The sequence below is a fragment of the Falco punctatus genome, assembly GCF_963210335.1.
Source record: "Falco punctatus genome assembly, chromosome: 8".
NCBI classification, from domain to species: domain Eukaryota; kingdom Metazoa; phylum Chordata; class Aves; order Falconiformes; family Falconidae; genus Falco; species Falco punctatus.
Window position 1 is genome coordinate 25,523,761 of NC_137588.1, and position 24,343 is coordinate 25,548,103.

Genomic DNA, 24,343 nt, shown 5'->3' on the forward strand with positions numbered 1-24,343 from the left:
AGAGGAGCATGGTTCAGAGCCCACCCTCACCGCCCATCTGCATCCCAGCTCCCAGCCTGCACCATGGCACCCAACGGGGCATGGTAAGGGAGGCAGGTGCCCAGGGCAGCCCCAGGACTGGGGAGCCTCGAGCGGCCTCAGTGAGGGCATCTGGCCACTCTGACACCACCAGGAGCTGGCTGGGTTGGGTGAGAGTCCTAGGCTGCTGTGACACAGTGGTGTCCTCTCGCCTGTGGGTACCCGTGTGGAACAGCAGGGTGATGCTGGAATACCCAGTGAGTGTGTCCCCTCCCTAGGGCTGCCATGCAGACAGGACCTGGGGCCGGAGGGTGCCCCAGTCTACCAGGGTGTCCTGGCGTGCCAGGGCAGCGCAGCACAGGCCAGCTCCTCCACAAGGTGGAGGGTGTCCCCAAGGCTACAAGCCCTCCCCATGCACATGCTGCTATGGGCAAGTCCCCACTCCCTGCTGCGCCCGGGCAGGCTTGGTGATCACGGTGCAGAAATCATAAGGTGGAGATGAGGTTCTGGTGGAACAAGCAGCCTTGAACAAAAAAAGGGGTGGGATGGAGGTCAAAGGAGCAGGCCTGTGGGGATGGGGACCAAAGGTGGTGGGGCAAGACAGGGGCTCTGAGCATGTCAGCAGGTCCTGGGTAGGCAGCATGTCCCTGACCCCTGCTGCCACCCCTGTGCAGTGGGGACTGTGGGTGGCAGAGCTCTACCAGCAGGTGTCCTGGGCTGCGCAGAGCCCCCACCGCTGGGTGGGACAGGGGGACACCCACAGCCCAACAACCTGCAGGTGGGATGCTGCAGCTCACGCAGTGGCACAGGGGTTACCCCCAGCCCCAACCTGGCCACAGCAGAAAATGACTCCGTTCCGCATCCCCTCTCCATGCAAGGGCCTGTTCCACCCCCACCCCCAGCCTGGGTTGCTCCCACCTCCTCACCAGGAACAGGCTGCCTACTGCTCAGAGCCCCCATTCCTCATCCTGGCATGGCGAAGGCAAAGAAAGCCCAGGCGGAGGGGAGGAGATGGCTGTGGGGGTTGGAAGGCGATGGCCCCGGCACAATGTCCCCTCCGCGCTTCCCCCGGCTACTTACACATGGAGTGAGAGCGCCCGTCCTCGGTACAGGCTGAAGGCGCTGCCGTACGGGTCGCTGGCCACTGAAAGGCTATCCTCTGACCCCCAGCTTGTGCCCACCAGATTAGCCCGTGACGCCCGCACCAGCGGCTCCACGCCCAGGTGCCGGACCTCGGCGCCGCATGGGGCCGGCGCGTTTGCTTGCCTTGGGGTTCCCTGCGGCTGCTGCCAGGCAGCAGGGCGGAGGTAGGGTCCCCGTGCGGGGAGGCTGGCATCCGTCTCCTTCTCCACCACAGTCTGCTGGCTGCCCGACCAGCTGGAGCGCTCCTCTGCCTGTGACAGGGCCAGCACAGAGGTCGGCGTAGTGTTCATGGAGGCATCCACGAGGGTGTCAGACCCACCTGGAAGGAGAGGGGTGAGCCGACACCAGGTGCCTGCAGGGATGAACCCAGCACCCTGCTCTGAGAGGGCTGAGCCGCCATGGGGTGTCCCAGGGTGTCCCGAGCAGCACCCTGCTGCACCAAGCCTTCTCCCCTTTGGACGGGTGGGTCACAGCTCCCCCTCCATGGAGAGCCCCACAGCTGGGTCAGCAGAGCCCTTGCAGGGGGCCATGCTCCGCAGCCAGCGCCAGGGCTCGGTGCCCACCGGATGCCCCCTGCTCACCCGTGGGGGTGCTGAAGGCCGTCTCATCCTGGAGCTCGCTGCGCTGTGTCACCTGGGGATCACTGGGCTCATCCTCACCCGTCTCCGAGTCTGGAGAAGGAATGAGAGAGCAGGGGGTGAGGGGACGTGAGGGCAGAAGGCCAAGCTGGTGCTGCCCCTTGCAGATCCACCAGCTCCAGGGGCAGAAGACCCAGGCAGCTCCAGGAGGAGGCAGCACCAGGGCAGGGGCATGGCTGTGACCTGCAGGGACAAGCTGCCAGCAGGGAACAGCAGGACCAGGGGTGGGAAAGTCCACCAGGGCAAGGACAAGCAGGGGAGGGCAGGCAAAGCAGGCAGGAGTAGTGTTAGATGATGGAAGGAACGGAGACGGTGCCAATGGTGGGAATGTGGCTGGTGGAGGTGATGTGGGGGCAGGGAAGCAGGGCAGGGTGACAGTGGCGGTGAGGGGGCAGGGTGGCAGGCTCGGGGACAGGGCCCGCTCTGGGGACAGGGCTGGCATTGGGCAGGGGTCTTCCTACCGTAGCTTTGTTTCCTGCAGGAGCGGAAAACTTCGCTTCCATAGGGGCAGCAAGAGAGAGAGAGACATCAACACACGGTTATCGGCCCAGCCTGCGGAGACGCGGGGGGCAGTGGGGAGGGACCTTGTCCCCAGCATCTCCCCGCGCTGCCATGTGGCAGGGACCTGCCAGGGCAGCACCTGGGTGGATCTTGCTGGCTCGGAGACCACGGCACCCTGTGACAGGCTTTGGGGCCAGGGATGAGGCTAGGACCAGACATTTGCCCATCTGAGGACCCCACGAGGAGCACCCCCTGCCCTGCCCAGCCCCATGGCAGGGGCCAGGCACCCACAGGGTGTGGAAACAGGTCTGGCAGACCCAGACTTCCTCACCACATCTCCACTCTGCACCCATGTTCACTGCATGCCACCCCAGTGCTGCACACAAACCCTCCTCACACGCACACCATCCCACCTGTGCCCTGCACGGCACCATCCCCTCCCCATGCCACAGCTACCTCCTGCCCAGCAGGACAGCCACCTTCTGTCCCTAGACCTACTGGAGCTGCCCCATCGGCTGGCCTTGCCACTGCAGCACCTGCATGTCCCTGCGCTCTGCAGGGCACCACAGCTTGGGGCTTGACCCCCAGACTGCGCCCCAGCTGGGTGCTCCTGGAGGTGCTGGGGCACACGGACATGTGCGTCTATGTGCAAGCACCCTCCCTCTGGCAGGTACATGTACACCCCCTACCCCAAGTTAGCAAGTGCTGCATGATACAGCCACACCCCACAGCATGGCCCCAGCTGACAAAGCAGGGATGCTCAGGGCAGGGCATCCGTGAGAGCATCCCCACGTGGTAGTCTGAGGCCAGGTGAAATCAGCACCACCCTAATGTCCCATCTCAGGAAAGCCAACACCGTGCAGCCAGGGAGGGTCAGACTTTCCTCCCTGCCACTGCCTGAGCCCTCACAAGCTGCTGAAACGGACCCCTGAAGTGATGTGTCCTCTGCCCCACCATCGCTCCCCTTCACTCCACTGCCGTGGCATAGTGAGGAGCTGTGCTGCTCCCACCCAACCCAAGCCGCCCCTCCACAGCCTGGCACACTGCCAGCTGCCCTGTGCACTGCCACCGCATCAGGCTTCCCAGCCCAGCTGCAACAGCCTGGCAGCCCCTGAGGAACCAGAGCTGCAGGGCCAGGCGCAGTCCAGCCTTGTGGGGGACACCGGGAGCCACCAGCTGACCAGGACCCCATTTTGTGGCTGGCAAGATGCAGCCCAGCCCTGCCCAGCCTCTGCTTGATGCCCCCCCACACAGTGCAGCGGTGGGGCTGAACCCCATACCCCAGCACACTCAGGGTGGCAGGGGGAGTCAGGTCCTGGTAACTCAACGCACCATGCGTGAAGCGCCCAAAGCGACGCGAGTGGCCAGTCTTCTGCAAAGGAAAAGAGAAGAGAGCGTTACCCACAGCATGGCGCCACACGCCTGCTCACGCACGGACGCACACTGCTGGCACGGCACACCCGCACGCACACACCCCATCATCACAGCACATGCGGCACCGCTCACACCCACAATCGCTCACATACACACACACTGGCACAGCAGACATGGTACCGCTCACACCCTCCCACTGGCAGGGCACTCCTGGCACCGCTCACACGCACACTCACACACACATCCATACCCCGGCTGCACACCCACAGGGTACCCACAGGCACACACCCCCGCGCACGCAGAAATGGATGGGTGTAGGTGGACACGTGTAGCACATGCCCAGCCATGCACACACACCTCTGTGTGCACACACCACTCCCCTTGGTGATGGCACTGTGCATCCCAGCCCCACACCACTGCCCGTGCTGTGGGGTGACACTGTGCACCCCACCCCTGCGCTGCAGCCCATGCCCAGGGAGCAACAGCCCTGGGCAGCCCTGCTGCCCTGGCATCACTGTCTGCAGCCAGCGCTGCCTGCAGCAAGGTCTTTGCCTGGGTGGGTGCCCAAATGCTCCGTAGACCCTTTGAAGCCACCGCCCGCGCCAGCATGGGGACTGGGCCAGCAAAGTGCCTTCCAGACGCTGGCCCAGACACCATCATGGGCACCGGCCCAGCACGGGGACAGCATCCCCCATCCCTGCTGGAGGCCGTGCCAGTTGCAAAAGACGCTGCCTGGCACAAGCGGCATGGGACTGGCCCGCCTGTGCGGGGCTGGAGGCATGGGGGCTGCACTCGCTCGCGCCGTCTGGGCAGGCAGGCAGGATGCAGCACGGGGCAGAGGCGCACGGAGCTCCCTGCCAGCTTGGCTGCCCTCTGCGCTGCAACCCAGGGCTGAGCCCTCGCTTGCCAAGGGAGGGACCAGCTGGGGGCAACCCAGCTGCCAGGCCTGGCGTGCACCAACGCCATCTCCCAGGAAAGCAGAGGGATGGGGTGATCTCCAAGGCAGGCAAGAGCAGAGATGCGATGTGCAGGCAGGCAGGGTTGGGCTGCCAGGGCTGAGAATCCTTCCCAGCCAGTCTGGGCGACAGGGTCTCCCCAGGACGCTGACACCCCATGCCCTGTCTCCCCAGCGTGGAGCCCAGGGCTGGACACTCAGCTTTCTTGAAGCCCTCTGTTCTGCCATCCCCTCCTGCCTGCCCCCAGCATCCAAGCAGGGTCATGGACAGCCAGCCCCCTGGGACAGCCAGCCAAGCATGGCCAGTAGTCAGTTGCCCTTGGAAGGGCAGCAGGCTCATTTTCTGTGCCTCAAAGCTGCTGCAACTGCAGCGGCAGCCCCTGCCACTGGACAGCACCTGGGGACTCCCAGCAGCCCCCTGCCTGCATATGGTGTTGACCAGAGGGCAGTAACTGCACGAGACACATTTGTATTCAGTCTGAGCCAGGCTTCACCTCCCCTCCTCGCTGACTGTGCTGGTTCTGGCTGGCAGCCCGACTTCCAGGCCAGGGAAATAGATGAGTGATTAACTGCACCATCGGCGGATAATTCCCCCATTAAAAAATGAAAATGCAATTGAGTGCCATTATCGGGTGCTCTTGTGGCTTCCACAGGGACCGGCGCCATCAGCTCCCCATCAAATATGGTGATTACACCCAGTAGGCCTGGGCTGGGCACCATCACCCAGAGCTACAGGGTGGCCGAGCCCACTCCCCTCTACCCCGCAACAGGTCACTGTGGGATCGGGGCACCCCGCAGCCTGGACCCCCCTTGGGCACAGCACCCAGGAAAAGGGGTGGAGGAGCCCCAGGAGCCCACTCTGTGCCCACCCAGCCCGGGCTGGGGAAAAGGGCTATCTGGGATCCCCACAGGGCAGCTGGGTGACACCTGGTGCTGCCTCCTTCCCATACCTGGTGCAGATCCACCTGCTCAGTCGGCGGTCTTGCCCTAGCTCTGGGATGGGGCATACTTGACCATGGCTATGGGGCCAAGGGGAGTCAGGGGAAGAAGGGTCTCCTGGGACCATGGAGCACAGCCCTGGCAGCCTGCCACCACCTGACATGTGGAGCCCAGCACCACACAGCACTGGTGCCACTGGTCTGAGACAGGCAGACAGGGAGCGGGGATGGAGTGAGGTGGGGAGGTAGCAGGTGGCTTGCCTGGTGCAAAGGGACAGCCACTGTGGGTGTCCTGACCCCCCCATGCTCGACCAGCGCAGCAGGACCCTGCCCCACCATACAGGCGCGCAGGGCTTGCAGCCCCCAAGGGCAGATGGGGCAGCCAGGCAGTGCAATCCACCCTGCCCTGAAGGGACCCCCACCACGCGTGGCTCCTGGCATCCTTGGAGACCTGTGTCTCCCGGGGCGTCCCACACCCCTGGGAAGGGGCTGCGGGTGACAGCCCCTCCCTGGTCCCTGCTGGGCCACCAGGCTGGGTGACAGCAGGGAGGCTATGTGCCATGCTGGGTGGAGTGGTGGGGTGGGCTTGCACGCCGCAGGGGTGGGGGCTTCCTGGAAGGATGCCCCCCATCCTCCACCCCTCGCCGAGGCCAAGTGACGTCCTTGTCCCCTGCTCGGCGGCGGAGCGTGCGGCGGGGCCCGCGGAGCAGCCTCGCCTGTGCCAGGCATGCTCCTGACGCGGAGGGGATGACGCATGCAAAGCCTCGTCTCCAGCTCCGTGACCACCGGCAGCGGAGCTGGGGGGAGCCATGAAGCAGCCTCCATTTGCTGCCCCGGCTCCGGAGGGCAGAGAGGGGAGAGGGTGGCACGGGGAAAAGCCCCCGGCGGGGGTCTCAGGCCGGCTGCCGGCACAGGCAGTGCTGAACACCTGCCCTCTGCTCCTCCGGCGCGGTCTGGCGAGGACAGGCAGGCAGCTGGCGGCTCTGCAAGCGGGGCTGGAGCCGGCGGTGGGCGAAGCCCCGGGAAGCCCCGAGCGGCGGCGGCAGAGCCGGAGGGGCGACCCCCCCCCCCTCCCCAACCCACCCATGCGCTCCCGTTCCCGACGCTGCCCCCTCCGCCCGGCGCCCGCCGGCGCGGCAGCCCGGAGCCTTTACCTGGAAACGCTTCTTCACCCAGATCTTCTTCATGCTTCTGCAGAGCCCCGCTGGCCCGGTCACAGCGGCTCAGGCCCGGCGGGACGCCAGCCTGCTCCCGGCGGGGTCCCCGCTGTCAGCACGCCGCGGGGACAAGCGATGCTCCGAGCATCCTCCACCGCCGGCAGCCGGGGACGGTGGAGGGAGAGGAAGGGGCTCGCCAGGTTGGGCTCTCGGGAGGGCTGGAGCTGTGATCGTGAAGCATCACTGGAGTGCTCCTCCCTCCATCCTTCCCCCGCCTGCCTCCGCCTCCGCCTCCCCGCCAGCCCTGGCACACAGTGACAGCGGCGGGGGACAGGCAGGGCACAGGTGGCAGGGGGCGCGGGCAGCCGCGGGGCCGGGGGTGGTGGTGGTGGAGCGGCTGGGGTGGGAACACGTCCTCCCCCCGCTGGCTTTAGCTCCACGGCACCCGGGGGTCCGCGCCCCCGGCTCAGCAATGCAGCTGTACCACTGTCCCCTACCACGGGTCCCTCCTGCCCCACCGCCGGGGGCAGGGGCTGTTCTTCTCTCCGGTGCTCAGTACCACAGGGCACGTCCCACCACCGCAGCTCCCACCCGCACCCCGACGGGGACATGAATAACACACCGCACCGCTCCAGCACTGCACACAGCTGCCCTCCACACGCTGCCCCCGAAGGGCCCCCAAACGGGGCAGCTCCACTGCCACAGCTGCCACAACCCTGCACACAGCAGCACAGCCGCAGCGTGCCATGGCACTGCCCAGCCAAGATCCAGGCTCACCAGCACTGCCAGCCTCCCATCAGTCCCCTGCGTCCTCCAGCCAGCGGCAATGCATAAGGGTCCCCTTACCAAGACAGGGTGTGGGTCCCAGCACTGCTGACCTGCCTGCACATGAACGAGAGCTAATACAGGCACAGTCCTTCACAGCCGCCCCCCGCCACAGCATGAGCCCCCCTGCACACCACATAGCCTCTCCTCGCAAACCACACAGCCTTCAGCCCCAGGCACCCAGTGCACCCTGCCCCCCATGTGCCTCAGGACCCACACAGGATGACAGGGCTGGACTGCTGAGCCCTGGGCTACCATCACTGCTTTGTGTCTGGCAGGGATGCAAGCTTGACCCGGAGAGGTAGGCCGTTGTCCTTCTCCACGCTGCATGACAGACATGAAACCTCCCCTCGTGCTGAGGCGATGATGCATGGCACAGCTCAGGGCATGGCTGGGTGCCTGGAATGGGGTCGGAATGGGGCTCCTGGGGTGTGGGCAGAAGCTGTCAGTGGGGGCCCCCGGTGGGGCTGGTCAGGGCCATTAAGACCTGTTAGAGCTCCTGGGGCGCAGACGTGGCCTTGGCATGCCTTCCCCTGCTGAGGGTCCCCAACCCTGATGACCTGTCCCCGCTCTCTGGGCGATGCCACAAATAAGACAGAGGGGCAGTCCCAGCCCACAGCCTCACTGGGGTTGTTCCTGTCTTCTGTGCCCCTGACAGCTCTCAGTGCCCTGTGTCACCAGCTCACCAAGCCATTGAGCCCTGTAACACGCATCGTTCCCCTTCCCAGGCTCCTGGAGAGGCTGCCAAGTTCCCAGCCCCACCAGCTGTCCAGCTATCCCCTCCCACTACAGAGCATCCATGGGGATGCTGCTGGAGGCCTCCCCACCCAGCGCTTATCCCCATGATGCTCACCTGTCCCCTGGGGAGCCGGCCACCCCATGCAGGGCTACACACAGGCATCACACTCCCCACAACGCTTGGCAGCTCCAGCAGCTTTTCTCTGCTTCTCCTCCCATCCTGACTCCCAACGTGAGGCTTTTCATGGCTCCATAATAACTTGCAAATTACCCAGTACAAAAGGAGCTGTTTATACAACATTTCTGACAGTCCCACAATTCAAGTGATGTTGCGGGGTTTCCGTGGAGACCCCACACGTCAGGCAAGTCCCACGTATGCCAGAGCTGGCACTAAGGGAATCTCTTGTCAGAGCCAGAGGACTCTGGTGGGCCCCCCAGCCCTGGGTGGTGACAAAGGTGGGTACCCCTGAGCCAGAGCTGGGTAAAGGGGCAGGCTGTGGAGCTCATCGGCCAGGTTCCCTGCACCTAGAGTCTCCCTGCCAGGTGCTCTCACCCAGGCTGTGCATGCCTGCGGTCCTGCCACAGACCTGCACAGCCTGTGCCTTTTTTTCCACACTCAAGTGGGATAAAAGCCTGGTCAGGGGTGCCAGGGAGGAGCACCAAGGCTGGGGCTTGGTACACAGCAGTTCTGGGGCAAGGGTGCTGCCATCACAGCACCTTCAGGGACAGCCCAGGGCTGGCCACAGGGAGGAACCATATATGCCCAGCCAAATTGCAGTCATTCGGGTATCCTTTGACTGCCACATCTGCTGCCCCATTGGCTATGGCTTCTGCCTGGCCAGGCACACAGCTCTTCCCCGCGACTGTGGGTCTACTGCTCGGCCATCCCTCAGCAAAAGCCCCAGGGGTGGCTCAGGGCTGCCCCAGAGATGCTGCACTGCTGGGAGCAGCTGGGTCACCTCCAAGGGACTGTCTGCTTTGGGGCCCAAGTGTCCTCTCCAGAGGCAGCAGCACCTGCAAATCCCCCCACAATGCCAAAGCCAGAGTCCTTGCAGAAGGTGTCCAGTGGGAGGTGATAGCAGCCTGCGCCCAGGGCAGCCCCTCTGCCCTCCCCGGCCTGGGGGCAGCCCTGGCACTGCCCTGCTCTTCTGCAGGACAAGGACACAGGGCAGGGGATGGGGAACAGCATGGATGTGGCAAGGACAAGGGGCAGAGCCAGAGCAGGTGGCCTCCTTGCCACCAGCTCCAGCTTTGCTTGCTGGATGCACACTGGCCCTGAGCAAAACAGATAGCAAACACCTGCTCAAAATGCAGCATTAATTATGCTGCTCAGAGAGCTGCAGCTCCCCACGCCTTGCTGGGCCTCCCCGGCAGCTCTGCATGGATGCTGCCCCTGCATCGCAGCACTGGCTGGGCACCAGCCACCCAGTCCCAGCCATCAGCCCCCTTGTCTCGGTGCTTGAATAATTGATGGCAGCGGGTGCATGCAGCCGTCTCAGGTAGGAGGAGGTCTGGGCATGAATCTTTCATGTGTTTGTGCCTCCTGGAGCTGCTGGGGATCGTCTGCAGGAGGTGGGGCTGTGCTGGGAGCCTGGGGAGGTGGGAGCTCTCCCCAACCCGGTCCCCAGGGGTAAATAAACACAGCAGAATGCCCCACATCACAGGGCAGGGCAGCACTGCTGCACCTTTCCCGTCCTGGGGAAGAAGCGATGCTCTGCTGGGACCCCTTTCCCATAGGGTTAGGGACATCCCAGGTGCCCTCCCTTTGCCGCCACTAGAAGGATGCCCAAGCACATGGTGCCCACTGCAGGTAGAGGATGCGGGGATGAAGGACAGCAATGTGACCTTGGCTTTGGATGCCTAGGCACAAAGCAGGATGGCAGGAGGCACTTTGTCCCTGACCTGCCAGCCCTGCTCCTGGCATCCCCCCTGCCTGGGGCTGAGGGGCTGCATGCAGAAGCGGGGGGAGGAAGCAGGCAAGAGTGCAGGCAGCAGGGTGGAAGCAGCTAGCCCCCTCTCAGTGCCACTGTGCCAGGGCAAAAGCTGGCAACCTGGTGTTGGGAGGCTGGAGCGGCACAGGGAGCACCAAGCAGACCCAGGAGAAGGAAGAGGCTGCCACCCCACCACACAGCCCCAAGCGGCAGTGCTATATTTACCCAACTGCAAGCCCAGGTCTCGGCCTCTTGCCTGTAACACAAGCCCTACAGCCCGCCAGAATCGAGGGGACGGCACATTCCTCAGCAAAAATAACACCCCGGCAGCGGGCGAGAGGGCAGGGGTGGAGGTGACTGACTGGACAGCTGCACCCGCTGCTCCGCTCACTGGGAAGCAGTCATCCTGGTCTGCAGCACCCCAGGGACGGGGACCCAGCATGTGTGGCCACTGTGCCAGCCCCCAGGTGGCTGCAGACAGAGCTCGGAGCCCAGGGAACAAGCCCAGCCCCAGAACACGTGCCTGTGCTTGGGGGCTTCAGGCATCTCGAGGGCCGGGTCCAGCAGGGGCACCAGCTGAGACCAGCACCTGGGGTGACACAGGCGAAGAAGCCCTACAGAAGCAGCCCCTCTGCTGGCACAGCCGGGAATGGTGCCCACCCCATGGCAGGGCATGGCAGCCTGGGCTGGAGCCTTGCTGCATCCCGGGCTCCTCCAAGATGCTGCTGTGCCCCGGGGCTGCGAAGACAGCCAGGGACAGCAAGGGGAAGCTGAAGCAGCCCCAGAGGGTCCCGAAGGAGGGAGGAGATAGCAAAAGGAGGCCTTAAGCCCCATGTGGTCCCTGAGCAGGACTGGCAGGGGCTCCAGAGGGAAGGGGCAGTTGGGATTAAATGTAGGCATGGCCCTGTAAGGTAACAGACCAAAATTAGGCACCAAGATAAATGGTCAGAGGTACTGAGCCCTCCAGGGACAGTTAGTGCAGCCATCCCCACTGGGGTGCCACTGCTATCACCACGCAGCACCAGCCACAAAAGCATGGCCACACTGCCCCACCGTACCTCAGGGCTGGACAGGAAGGGGCTGTGCAGGGCTGCCATGCCCAGGCAGCTCCTGCCCCCTTCCCTGCCCCCAAATCCAGACGGTGCAGGCTGTTCCCTGGGCAGAGGAAAGACTCCAAGACGGTTTGATTGCTGACTGCAGGTGGAGGCGAGTGAAGCAAGACCCTGTACTGGGAGCCCAAGATGGACACATCCAACATTGAAACAAGAGGCAGCCCTGGTGGGGAGGATCAGACAGAGTTGGCATGGCAAGGGAGGGCTGGGCTCGGCTCTAAAAGGAGATTAGCTTGGGTTCTTAAGAGGTGATTTAATCCAGTTTACAGGGGAAAAAAATCAGGAGATGCAGCTGAGAGGTGATACGGGCTTTAGCAAGCCTGGAGGCAGTGGAGACACAGTGCGGACCAGGGCTGACTAGAAGGGTCTGCAGGGTCCCTGGATGGAACTGGGAAGCCCCTGGACCAGCCTGGTGCTGGCGTGATAAGGGCCAACACACCCTACCTGTGCCCATAGAGCCAAGGCACGAGGGAAAACCTGCAGCAGGAGAGGAGCAGAGTGATGGGACACAGCGGGATAGTGTGACTTGGTAGGGATGGTGTGCACCTGGGAGCCCCTGTGCCCAGCTGCCTGGCCAGCCCCACACATGCGCTCCCTACACCAGGCACTGACGCACTCAGGGGACCTGGGAGAAGAGCAGGAGAAAATCATTAGTGGGGTGGAGCGACAGATTCAGGGCAAGGGATTAGAGGAGCTAAATCGGGCTTGTGTGAGCAAGGGGGAATGCTGAGCTGGTGCAGGAGGAGCTGCTGGTGCTGAGTGCGGAGCTGGGCAGCACAGAGCCCCCCCAGCCCACCAGCAGTGACCTGAGCCACCTTGGGCAAAGCCAGCATTGGTCCCACAGAGCACTGCAGCCTGGCCTGTTCTCCAGGAACAGAAGGTGGAGGACTGGGCTCTGTGCCCCCTGGAGACCATGACCTAGTGGAGGCAAACAGAGCAAGGGCACCCCAACACCTCCAGACTTGGGGGGCCAGGACCCTGAACCCAAAGGAATGCCTCATCCTGCCTGGGGACCTTGCATACACACCCCTTGCCCCATAACTGGCCAACGGCCCAGCTCAGGGCCCCCCAGGGCACAAGGATGGTGTGCCCCTGCCCAGCACAGCCACCAGCGGAACTTCCAGAGTCCCCTGAGAGCTGAGTCTTGTCAGGGAATGTCGGGAGCCCCTGAGCAGCCAGAACCTCCATGCCGGAGACAGGTGAGCCTCGGCACACATGCTGGCAGGGTGTCAGGGCGGGCGGGTGCAGAGCAGTGGCACAGCTCCTCCATTTCACACCATGACCCACCCCACCGCTTGGCTGCTGGCATGGAGAAAATGGCCTTGGGGTAACAACACGCTAACTACCAGCACCCTACAGCAGGGCCAGGCAATGCAGCTGGACCCCCCACCACATCCCATCACCTCCACACCAGCACCGCTCTCCAGCATCCAGCAGGACATGGTGTTCCCTGGGCACTGCCACAGCATACCACACCACGGAGACCCTTCTGCTCCAGGGCAAGCACAAAGCCACACTGGGGGCTGCCATCATCTTCACCCAGCCTGGAGCTTTCATGGCTCCAGAGGCATCTCTGCCCTGGGGCTGTCTTTTTGGGCAGCTGTTTGCTCAATGGCAGTGCATCCACGGGCTGCTCACCTCACCGGGAGGAGCACCTGGGGCAGGGCAATATTCACCCTGCACCTTAGGCAATCCTGGCTGCTCTGTCCTTCCCTCAGCTGCTCCAGAAAGGCGGTGGTGAGGGCCGGTGGCTGGGAATTGGGAACAGGGATGAGTGCGTCAGCACAACGGGAACAGGCACCTTGGGAAATCAGGTGGTGCTGCACCACTGGGCAGAGGCAGGGGGGCCCAGGCCAACAGTGCCATGGAGAGATACAGCTACACAGCTGAGTGGGAGACCAGGGTGACACACACACACCTCCTGGGACAGGCTGCTCCTGCCCCTGGGGCAGTGCATGTCTCCCACTCTTTCTGCATACACAGCACAATGCATCTAAGTACACAGTGCCACGGTCCCCAAAGATGCGATGCACAGTGACCCTGCACGGACCCACCACAAGGCAGACTTCTGCATTTCTCTACTCCCTACCCCCACACCAGGCCCATAAGCAGCATGTACAACTTCTTCCACCCTCTGAACACCGTGCTTCTGGAGCCTCCCAGCTCACACACAGCAGCTCCTCCTTTTCCTGCATTGCTCCCCTTCAGCGCAACCAAGGCTCCTTCTGCCCCCACCACTGCTCCCTAGTCACCACTCAAGATGCAGCATCTCCAGCACACCTCCAGTGCTGCAGAGCCCCAGGTGCAGCTAATTCCTCAGACCCTCCAGGCTCAGCACCCTCACTCCCTGCCCTCACTGTCCCCACACAGGCACCACAGCTCATGTCTCAGTGCAATGCCACTGCCCAGCGCCACATGCTCCCAAACACCCAGGTCTGCAGTACCCTGTGGAGGTAGCATCCATCCTGGGGCAGAGGTGGCTGAGCCCCAAACCTGCCTGGCCCCCTGTGCAGGATGAGGCCCACCCATGCAAGGGCCTGCAGCAGCCCCCATGCACGCCCTGTGCACCCAAGGAGCCAGGGATGAGGAGCTGGGCAGTGGGTGTTGCTAGGGGGCTCTGGGTACCAGGAAAAGCTGCATCCACCCCTGTCAATTAAAATCAGGCCCCACCCACTGTAGGACATAGGCTCCACCCACTTTAACCCCCTGCAGTGTTGAGCTCCTGCCCCTTCGCCCCAGTCCAGTGCAACCCCAGTGCCTGGTACGGCTGCGATGGTGATGCTGCGGGTGGCTCTGTCATGCACAGGAGTGGCACATGCAGGGGCATTGGGGGGTACCGAGGGACAGTGTGGGTGGCTGCAGAAGGTGGCACCATCAGTGCCACACACCTGAGCCGCATCTCTCTCCCGCTCTCTCTCTCTCTCCTCCTGCCCCGAGCAGGTTTGGCATCACATGCTCCTGACACCTCCGTGCCTGGCCCTGGCACCCTGCCCGGCCTGGCAGTGGACACTGCAGCCACATGCTCGCTCCAGGCCAGAGAGCTGCCCCAGTGCTGCCGGCACTGGCACTGGACACCCCAGCCTGCAGCGCAGTGGGCACAGCGAAGACCAGCCCTGGATGCCCCCAGGCATGCACTGTGGCCAGAGCCTGCAAAGCGCTGCTGCCACCCTTGACAAACCTGTGCTCAGGGCCGCACCAGCGGCTACACCACTCTTACCTTCCATGTCAATGATGGCCAGCACGGCACTGGTCATGGCCTCTCCCCGCTCGTTCTCAGCGATGCAAGTGTACACACCGGCATCCTCCTTCTTGCTGTCCCGGATCCAGAGGGTGCCGTACTCCTCCCCACGTGGGGCCAGCAGCTCATTGTTTCGGTACCAGCGGAGGCTGGGCCGGGGGTTGCCCACCGCCACCACCCGCAGCCGGATGTCGCAGCCGGTGCCGATAGCTGCATTCTTCAGCTTCCGCACAAAACACGGTGCTGCCAGGCGAGCCGGGCCCTCCTCGGGCACCCCAGGGTCCGCCGTGACCTTGGCGCGCTTCGGCGGGATGCCGGGGCTTGGTGGGGCCGCCCGAGGCTCCCCACTGGCCCTACCCGTGCCACCACGTCCCTGCGCTCGGTGCATGGTCTGCAGCTCCCCTGCCCACACCCGTGACCCCCACCACCCCAAGCTGGCACCACCGTGCCCCTCTTCTCCCCCTGCCCGCAGCCCGGGGGTGCTGGGTGCCTGCCAGGGGTCCCGGGGCAGATGTGGCCCCCCGGCCCAGGTGCCGTCTGATTCACTGCTTCCCCCCCACCAGCTGCAGCCCCGAAGGTCGCAGCGCCGTGGGCAAGCAAGGGCCTATTTTTAGGCTGGGGCTCGGGTTGTCACTCGCTGAGCCACCACTCACCGAGTGCCCGGTGCAGTGCGGCACCCACACCCCATGCTCTGCTGCAACCCCGAGCCTGCCCAGCACCTCGGCACCTGCTTCTCCGCCGGCCTGGGTGTGAGTCCTGCGGATGCTGGCCACTCGCTGACCTGTCCCGGTGCTGGGGCCGTGGCGTCCCCCCCCTCACCCGTCCCGTCCCGCGCAGCCCCCGGTGAGCTGCGCTCCCTCTGCTCCCTCTCTCCAAGTGGCAGCTGCCTCTGATATGTCACATTCCTTGGCTGGGCTCCCCCTCTCGCACCCGCCGCCCCAGCCCTGCAGCCCAGCTCCTCTTGCAAAGATAGAAAAGGGGCCAGCGCCTTTCCATATTAGCAGTGAGGCTTGGGGGGGGGGGGGGGAAGGACCCAGCCTTCCTCCCCGCTTTGCCTTCTCCAGCAGTGTCACCAGACTGGGACAGAGAGACCCTGGTGGCATGTGAAGGGAAAGGACACCTTCATGCTTCCTGCAATGAGAGACCCCAGGCAGGAGCCAGCCCCACTTGGCCCCTTTGCCGCATCCCCAGCAGGCAGCAGAGGGGGGATCGCTGCATCGCTGCTCACCCCACATCCACCCTACCAGGAGGCTGCAAACACAGTGAAACCCCATTTCTCTCACTGAGTCCCTGCCTCGCTGCCCTGGACAGCGTGGGTCCCAGCCAGCTCCCCATTCAGGCCCTGCTTGGAGCAGGAGCACCCCGCTTTTGGATTTGGGGTGTCTCACGATTGCTCCCACTTGCTGCGCTCCAGGCAGCGAGCAAGCAGGGACTGCCTTTGCCGTGTGCTGCCTCGCCACCCCCGGGCAAGGCAGGGCTCCTCCAGCTCCCAGTGTGATGGCACACGTCTGGGCACCTGGCCCCAGCCGCCCTCGCTGGGGGCTGTAAATCCAAGTGAGCAGGATGTGAGCGACATGGCACACCGCTTTCCAGCTGCAGACCAGCCCCACTGGCTTTGGCACACTACCAGGCCAAGGCGCCGGCATCAGTGAAGCATCACCGGCAAGGAGAAGGTGCCAGGATCCCCCCAGGTTGAGCGGCTGGAGCACACCAGAGCTGCTGCCCTGCTAGACCTGCAGCCCAGCTGCAGAGCAACTGAGCAAGCACGGGGGTCTCTGGGCTGGAGAAGCCCGCGAGAGGCTCGGGGGGCTCTCCCCTGCCTGCACTGCCCTGCGGGCAAAGGGCTGCTGTGTCCCCTGCCTGTCCCCCCAGCCCCAGGGGCGCAGCCCTGCCACCGCCAGCCTGGGCCGGGCAGGGAGGGAGGTGTCGCCCCTGCCCAGGGCAGACCTGACAACCGTCCTCGATGTCACAGGGCCACCTGCTGGAGACAGTCCTTGAAATCCAACACCCCCCTGGCCCAGGCCGGCCCCGCAGCCAAAACTGGGGTTCGCCACGCTGGCCTCTCCATCAGGGACCCCCCGGACCCATCCCCGCTGCTGGCAGCAGCACCTGCCTTGTCCCTAAAACGCCACCTGCTGCTAAGCCCTCTGCTCTCCCAGGGCTCTGCTGCACCAAGTGGGGTGCAGACCCTCTGACACCTCCCAGGGCAGAGCAACCCTGAATCTCTCCCCCCCGTGGGATGCTTGACCCCGGGCTCCCCTGCTGCATTCCCCCATCGCTGGGCTGAAGGAGCTGAAGCCAAGGACCCCACACCCTGGCCATGGGGAGGGGGGCACGTGTGTTGGCGGGGAGAGGGCACAGGGTGTAGGATAAGGTTAGAGTTTCAGCCTGAGGTGGGGGCAGGCTTGGGGTGGCGGGGCTGATGTCCATGGGATACTGGGATGGAGAAAGGTTTGAGATAAGGGGGGCTCTGCTTGCAGGTCGGTGGCAATGGGGGCGTGCTTGGAAAGGTCCCGGGCAAGTGTGGGTCTGGGGCAGGGCTGGCCTGGGTGAGGGCAGAAACAAGGTGGCTGTGGGGCTGAGAGCCACCAGACCAAGGTGTGAGGCCCAGGGTGTATGGGGGAGACACAAGGGACAGTCACACCAGAGCCCCTCCAAAGCTGCTCAGGGCTTGGCTGGCACTGTCCCCAGTCCTAGCAGGGCTCCCTGACACAGCGCAACTGGAAAATCCACCACCACAGGCAGCAAAATGCTCTGGGGCACCTTCAGTGTGAGGGTCACACACGTTTTGGGGGGACCAGCAGCCTAGGGAAGAAACAGCTCAGGAGGATGCTGACCCTGCATCCCCCCCAGCCCAGCCTTGGGGGCCCATGCGATGCCCCCCCGGGTGCCGCCTCTCCACCACCTCATCCCATCCCTGCCCCAGAGATGCACTGGGAGAAAGGAGTGATGCTCCGCTGTTTATTTCAGCCGCCTGAAGAGTCACGTAGATGCAGTGGGGTGGGGGTGCGGTGGGGCGAGGGATGGGGGTGCCTGCCCTGGCCCCCGGGCCTCTCTCTGGCTCCTCTCCTTCTTTCCCCCCTCTCTCCCACTCTCTCACTCCTCCTCTCTCCTGTGTCCACCTACGGGTACCCTCTCGGCTCATGAGCTTGGCCCCACACAGCCTCCTGCTGCTGGGCAAAGGGAGAGCTGGGTGCTGCCCGCCTCTGCCCCATGGGGCTGCCTCTTGGGCCAGGGGGAGCACAGGGCCCCAGACCCCTGGGCCAGTGGGGACACAGGTTGGGAGCACCCTGGCTCCGACCTGGGCAGAGAACAGGGGGCTCAGCCCAGAACCCGCTTGTCCCCAGCACCACCACCACCACCACGCACCCAGAAAAGTGCCAGCTCCAGGGAGGCCAGTGGTGCCAGCGTGGGGGGGACGGGACCCCGCTCCTGTGGGATGAACACAGAGCCCTTGCCCAGTGCATGGAGGAGGCTGCAGGGGGATCCAGAACCCGCTGCTGGGACCGTCCGGCTCTCTGGGGAGCTGGCCCAGGCCACCACCTGCTCCCCCCAGCCCCTCCTGTCTGTCCCCTCCCTCCCTCCTGCCGCCCCCGCCCCCCTGGCCCGGGCCTGATCCTGATGCTGGCACTGCGGCTGCGAAGCTGCGAAAGCAGAGCAAGCCTTCTGAAGCCAAAGGAGAAAGCCCGGGGGGTGCAGGGGGCCTGGAGGCACCTGCATAGGGGTAGCCCTCAGGCAGTGCTGGGGAGCGCCAGGGGGCGAGGTGGGGAGCAGGAGGGGGGCTTGGCGGCGGGACGGAGGCAGGGACAGAAGGTGCCAGTGGGCTGCTGGAGCAGCCTCCTCTACAGCACTTCATGCTGCTGCTGGGTTGCCTCGCTCACCACCTGCCGGGAGAAAGGCACCGTGAGACGCCACGCCGTGCCAGCACTGGAGTCCCTGAGCACGGGGACAGGTGCTGTGCTCGGCCCCCCCACCACCCCCCACACCTTGGTGCCACCCTGTGCTCACCTCTCCATCACGGGTTTCGATGGTTTTGATCATCACGGTCTTTTTGGTGTGCACCTCGGAGCCACGCTGCTCTGGGCTGGTCTCTGCGGGCAGGAGGACATAGGAGATAGGACCACAGGGATGTGGCATGGGGCACAGCAGTGGGGCTTGGGCCACTGGTGGGCTTCAAGAGCCCTGGCTTAACTCCCCTTCAGCTCATGGCAACACCCAACTGAGTGCTCCCACAGCAGGGGCTCAGCGTGGCACCCATGGGTGCCCTGCTAGCCTAGCTGCAGCCCCCCAGGAGGGAGATTTGCCCCCACACTGGGGACCCCTGGGGACTCATCGCAAGTCCCCCTCTTCATGGGGCAATACTGACCTCGGAAATTGAGTGCAGAGGCAAAGGTCTGGTGCATGGGGATGCTGATCCTGCGGGAACACAGAGGGGAGAGCTCAGTGCCAGCCAGACCCAGCCCTTGGGCAGCTGCTCACTGAAGTGGGAGCCCCAAAAAACAGCTGACCCTGCTAGTCCCCCCACCTTGTCCTGCCCCACTGCTGCTCACCGGTTCTCCTCGCCCTCCAGCAGCTTGCGGTATGTGGCGATCTCCACATCCAGGGCCATCTTGACGTTGAGCAGGTCCTGGTACTCACGCAGGTGCCGAGCCATCTCGTCCTTCAGGTGCCGGATCTCCTCCTCCAGCCGGGCAATAGTGTCCTGGTACCCTCCAGCCTCCCCTGCAAAGCGCTCCTCCATCTCCCGCATCTGGCGCATCAGTGAGTCGTTCTGGGGGCACAGGGGGGTCAGTAATGGGGGAGACCCAGAGGGACCAGGAGTCACCTGTGGTGGGAGCTGGGAATGCTGCAGGGGTCCTAGGGGAGACCTGTGGTCAGGCCTGGACTGGGTCCAGCTGATATGGGACCATGGTGGGTAGCTGTCACCCTTTGTCTGCCCAGTGCTGCGCAGTAGGGTCTGGCAGGGGCAAGCTGGGCAACCCCAGAACCCTCTGCCCAGGTGCCCAGGCTGCCAGCAAAGCCAGCCTACCCCAGCAGGAAGGTGTGGAGAGGTGCAGAAGCACCAGAGGGCTGCCCAGGGGTGGCACTGCCACACTGGTGGCTGCTGGCTGGCTCCTGTGACCATGACTGTGCCAAAATGGGACTGTTGTGCCCTGTTTGTTTGCAGCCACCTTCCCAGCCTGCAACCAGACACCCTGAACCCTGTGCCCGCCTGCCTGGAGCCTCCAAGGCTGGGGAACCTTTTGCAATCTGCGCCTTGACCCTGGGGCTCTGCCAAAACATCTCACAGAGGCACAGGCTTCCACTGGGAGAGGCGCAGCCCAAATCTTGGGTACAAGTCACCCCATGGCAGCAATTCAGATTGCTGGGAAGAGCCCCCCACCCCAGAGATGTCCCAGAGCATCCCTGGAGCAGCAAGTCCCTGCAGGGAAGCTGGTCATCTCCCCACCACTGCCTGCAGCTCACCGTGCCCTTGAGGGCATCAATCTCACAGGTGTAGGACTGGATCTGGTGCCGGTACTCCATCATCTCCTGTTTTGCCTGTCGCAGCGCGTCATTGTTCTTGTTGGCTGCCTGTGTCAGATCAGAGACCTGTGGAGAGACCAGGGTCAGTGGGCATGGCCACTGGGATGGCTGGGACCTGCTGTGCCAGGGCCAGCCCAGAGCCCGCTGCCTCCCACACCTTGGACTTGTACCACTCCTCAGCCTCCGCGATGTTCTTGGCAGCGATGCTCTCATACTGAGCACGGATGTCCCGCAGTGCGGCCGTCAGGTCGGGCTTGGAGATGTCCATCTCCACTTGGATGTGCTGCTCCTGCAACTGAGCCTGCAGCTCCCGGATTTCCTGGGGGGACAAGGTGACACCTCAGGGCACCCACTCTGTCCCTCAGCCCCATGGGTGCCTGCAGGAAAGGGGGACACCCCTGACCTACCTCCTCATGCACCTTCTTGAGGAAGGCAATCTCCTCCTGCAGGGACTCGATGCGTCTTTCCAGGTCAATGCGTGCCAGCGTGGCTGCGTCCACGTCCTGGGGGGACACAGAGTGAGAGGTAGCAGAGGGTGGTGCAGGTGAGCACCAGGGAAGGAAGGTGTAAAGCTGTGCCCAGGGCCATGCCCTGGTGCTGGGGCCAGGCTGCCAGGGGGGAGATGGGGGTGGGAGGGCAGTGGAGGCCCTGTGCCACCCTGGAGGGACAGGTACTCACAGCTCTGAAAGCAGCCAGGTTGTTCTCAGCCTCCTCCTTCAGCTGGATCTCCTCTTGCAGCCTGCAAAGAGGGGAGGTTAGGGAGGTCCAGAGGAAGCCCTATCCCCCAGCGGCGATGTCCCCCTGAGCTGTCCCTGAGCCCAGCATGGTCCGGTGAGAAGACAGCGGATTGTCCTGCAGTCCCAGCAGGCGGCGGGAGGGCTGGCAAGGGGCCAGGGGCTCTTCCTCCCATTCCCTATTATAGTCAACGCTGGAGAGAGCACAAAGGCATGAGGTCAGCTCGGTGCCACGTGCGCTGCCCCGGCCCTTATAGGGGAGAGTGGCCATCAGCCGGGGGCAACAGGGTGCAGGATCCAGCTTGGGGGGTCTGAGGGATGGCCACCGGCTGAGCCATCGTGGGGAGAGCAGGAGGACAGACAGCTCTTAGTGGTGCTGTGGGATGGGGTGTGGAGTGGGGACCACTGGGCTGTGAGCCCAAGGTCAGGGCTGGGGAGCCAGGCTGTGCCACGGGAGGGGACAGTGCGGGTCGGGAGGAAAGCAGCAGGGAGGAGGCAGAGGTGCCCAGGCAGTGCTGGCACACGGGGTGGCAGGAACCCAACACCCGTTTGTTCTGGGCCCTGCTGCTCCCCTGACATTGAGGGGTACTCCTTGCCGCCACCCCCAGCTTCCCAGCATCAGGGGCTCTGCCCCGCCAGGATCCCAAGTGCTGGCTGTCTGGGGCAGAGGCTGGGGTTGCAGGGGGAGGCAGCAGGCGGTGTCACCCCCAGGAGATGGGGACTCTGTGTTCCTGGGGCACAGGGGCCAGGAGAGAAGGTGCAGACCAGCATCAAAACAAGCAGCTTCCCCTGAGCATCTGTCCCTGATGCCGGATGCCCCCATGCTGGTCAGTCCCTGGGGGGTCACTCAGCCTGGCCGCCCTTGTGGCTATTACCCCCTGGCCCCAGCCCCCTCCCCAGCACCAGCCAGGCCCACAGCATCCTTGGGGAGTCCCTGTTGCTCCTGGGGCACCATGGACACCCACGGCAGGCCTGTGGAAGTGTGGCCACTTCCTCCTCCCCCTCCTTCACATGGGGAGCTGGTGGCCCCCAGGGCCATCCTCCCCTCTGCTTCTCCCTGCCTGGCTGGCTCTGTCCATCTGTCTGTCCCACAGGGCTCAGCTCACCCATGGGCTCGGCAGCCCTCCCTGGTGTGAGCAGGGATGGGGACCCTGGGGAGGGGGAACTCTGATCCCCCAGCTGTCAAGGTCCCATGGCATCACAGCCTGGCCTCAGCCCCACTGCAAGACGGTATGGAGGACACCCCTGCTGCCAGAGCCAGCCTGCCCGTTGGGTGCTGCCTGGGCACCTGGCGAGGGCTGGCAGCACCATCCGGACTGCCCTGCTGAGATGCCCAGGCTGTGGGCACCTCCCTCGCACTGCCGCATGCTGCTGGGCCAGCTCCCCACTGCCTGCCCCATGCCCTGTGTCGGGGAGCACCCAGCACTGGTGCAGCAGGTCGCAGGTGCCCTTCTCCCTCCCAAAACTCACAGCCACCAGGTCAGGACCTGGCAACCTGCAAAGTGCCCTGCACATGGGTGCAGCCAGCAAGAAGCACGGCTGGGGTGCTCTCTCACCCTAGGGGATGGGACGAGGGGGACAGAGTAGTAAGGCCATAATCGGCTCCGAGTGTGGGGTACAAGGATGGCAGTGAGCACCTGAGGGGCTGCCAGAGGGAGATCTGCAACCACCTACCCTAGAAATGGAGATGCATGGATAAATGCCCACAGGGACATGCCAGGGCCCCCTACTTACTTCTGTCTGAGCTTCTGCAGGTCATCAAGCAGGTTGTCACGCTCAACTTCAACACGGGCCCGCTGGCTGGTGAGCAGGTCCACCTGGTGCCGGAGTTCCCGCAGCTCCTCCTCGTACATCTCAGCCACGCGGGTGGGCTCCTTGCCCCGCAGGCGGTTCACCTCAGCCATCATCATGGCATTCTGCTGCTCCAAGAAGCGCACCTTCTCGATGTAGTTGGCGAAGCGGTCATTGAGCTCCTGCAGCTCCACCTTCTCGTTGGTGCGGGTCTGGAGGAACTCCTGGTTCATGGCATCGGCCAGGCTGAAGTCCAGCAGCTCACCGGCACCTTGGTAGGTGCTTTGGTAGGAGCGGAGGGGTGTCACACGGGTGGTGCGGAAGCTGGACAGGCTGGGGACAGCGGAGGTGCGGGACACCTGGTAGACGCGGGAGGTGACAGAGCTGCCGCTGCTGCCCTTGCCCCCAAAGGAGGCACGGGAGAAGACCGGGGAGGCACCGCCGAAGGTGCGGCGGTAGGAAGAGACCCGCTGGCTGGAGGAGTAGGACTGGCTCATGGTGACGGCGTGGGGCGGCGAGGCCGGAGCAGGGAGCAGGCAGCGGGGCTGTCGAGCGGCCGGCAGCTCGGCGAGGCTCGAGGCTCGGGAGGGGACCCGCGCCGCTGCTATTTGTATCCTGCTGACATCACCCGCTCCTCCTGCTGCCGGGCAGCTGGGGGATGCTGCTGCAGGGGGGACAGCCGCCAGCCCCCGCCCAGTGCCCCTCACCTGCCCACCCCAGGCAGATGACGACGATGCCCGTCAACTCCCGGGCACTCCCAGACTCTGCCAGTGTATCAGCCACCCCTCGACCCCCACTGCACTGCCCCAGCCCTGGGGGTGCTAGGGGAGGAAGTGGGGCAGGCTGGTGGCGAGCTCCCCACCCCCACCCCCACCCCCACCCCCCCCCCGTCGGGGTGCAGTGCCACCTGGGGGTGCCCAGACAAACAGACGACGGCCTGGGCTGGCATGAGGGGGGAAAGAAAGGGACTCAGCCCTTCACACTGTTACTTTGAGCCCCTTGAGCCAGACCCTATGCCCAGTAGTCACGGTCCCCAAATTGGCCTTGAACACCCCAAAATGCTCCTGATGATGCCCTGACCCACCCCATAGCAAGCACGCCAGGCTCAGTTCTCCATATGGTGCCAGACTCCAGCCCTCACCCCCAGACGGGGGGGGGGGGGGGGGGGGGGGGGCAAGGGAGAGCCCTGCGGAGTGAGGGATGTGGTAGGACCCCTGCCCTGAGTGCCCTTGTGCTGACCCACCACCCAAACCCCTCTTTCTGATACGGGGAGCTGGGTGCCAGCCTGGGGCTGGGTGCTTTCGGGGTGCTGCTGAGTGACCCCTAACAGGTGCTGGGGCCCAGCAACCGGTGAGGGTGACATCACACCCCCCTACCCCCCCACCCCGGGTCCTCCACATTCCCGAAGCAGCAGGCACCCAACCAAAATAGCCTCCCGAGCTCATATGCATGGGACATAGGTATTTATAGCCGGGGGGGGGGGGGGGAGGCAACCTGTTAACCCTTCTTGCGCCAGGTGTGTGGAGGGTATGGCTGGATAGGGATTCTGCCTGGAGCAGCCCCAGTCCCTCTCTGGTCCCCATCACCCCAAGAACAGGACAAGGTCCCCAGATCATCCTGGGGTGCTGCAAGCTCTGCCCAGTCTCCTCAGCCTCTGCCTTGGCCTGTCAGTATTTTGGGGATCAGAAATCCCAGCCCAATTCCCCAAATCTTCCCAGAATGAG

At 64.4% G+C, this 24,343-nt stretch overlaps 2 protein-coding genes across 4 annotated transcripts in view; both read right to left on the minus strand.

Moving 5' to 3' along the window:
* SPEG (striated muscle enriched protein kinase) overlaps positions 1-17,429 on the minus strand; it is a 41,680-nt gene extending 24,251 nt beyond the window's left edge. For 2 of the 3 annotated variants that reach the window (XM_080397838.1, XM_080397837.1), the window contains exons 1-5: positions 14,548-17,429; positions 3,633-3,672; positions 2,261-2,295; positions 1,743-1,832; positions 1,099-1,480 (exon numbers count right to left, since the gene is read on the minus strand). In XM_080397838.1, the coding sequence (XP_080253964.1) occupies positions 1,099-1,480; positions 1,743-1,832; positions 2,261-2,295; positions 3,633-3,672; positions 14,548-14,956 (956 nt within the window). In that variant the 5' untranslated portion in view covers positions 14,957-17,429. The remainder of the gene's footprint in view (positions 1-1,098; positions 1,481-1,742; positions 1,833-2,260; positions 2,296-3,632; positions 3,673-14,547) is intronic. The other variant, XM_080397839.1, reaches the window with a different exon arrangement.
* An 86-nt stretch (positions 17,430-17,515) lies between these two features.
* On the minus strand, positions 17,516-23,211 carry DES (desmin). Its single transcript, XM_080397873.1, has 9 exons — positions 22,563-23,211; positions 20,773-20,833; positions 20,502-20,597; positions 20,252-20,413; positions 20,035-20,160; positions 19,119-19,339; positions 18,935-18,984; positions 18,577-18,659; positions 17,516-18,452 (listed from the first exon to the last, which is right to left on the minus strand). The coding sequence occupies exons 1-9, from the start codon at positions 23,114-23,116 to the stop codon at positions 18,411-18,413; spliced, it is 1,395 nt and encodes a 464-aa protein (XP_080253999.1). The 5' UTR covers positions 23,117-23,211; the 3' UTR covers positions 17,516-18,410.
* Between the last annotated feature and the right edge of the window lie 1,132 nt (positions 23,212-24,343).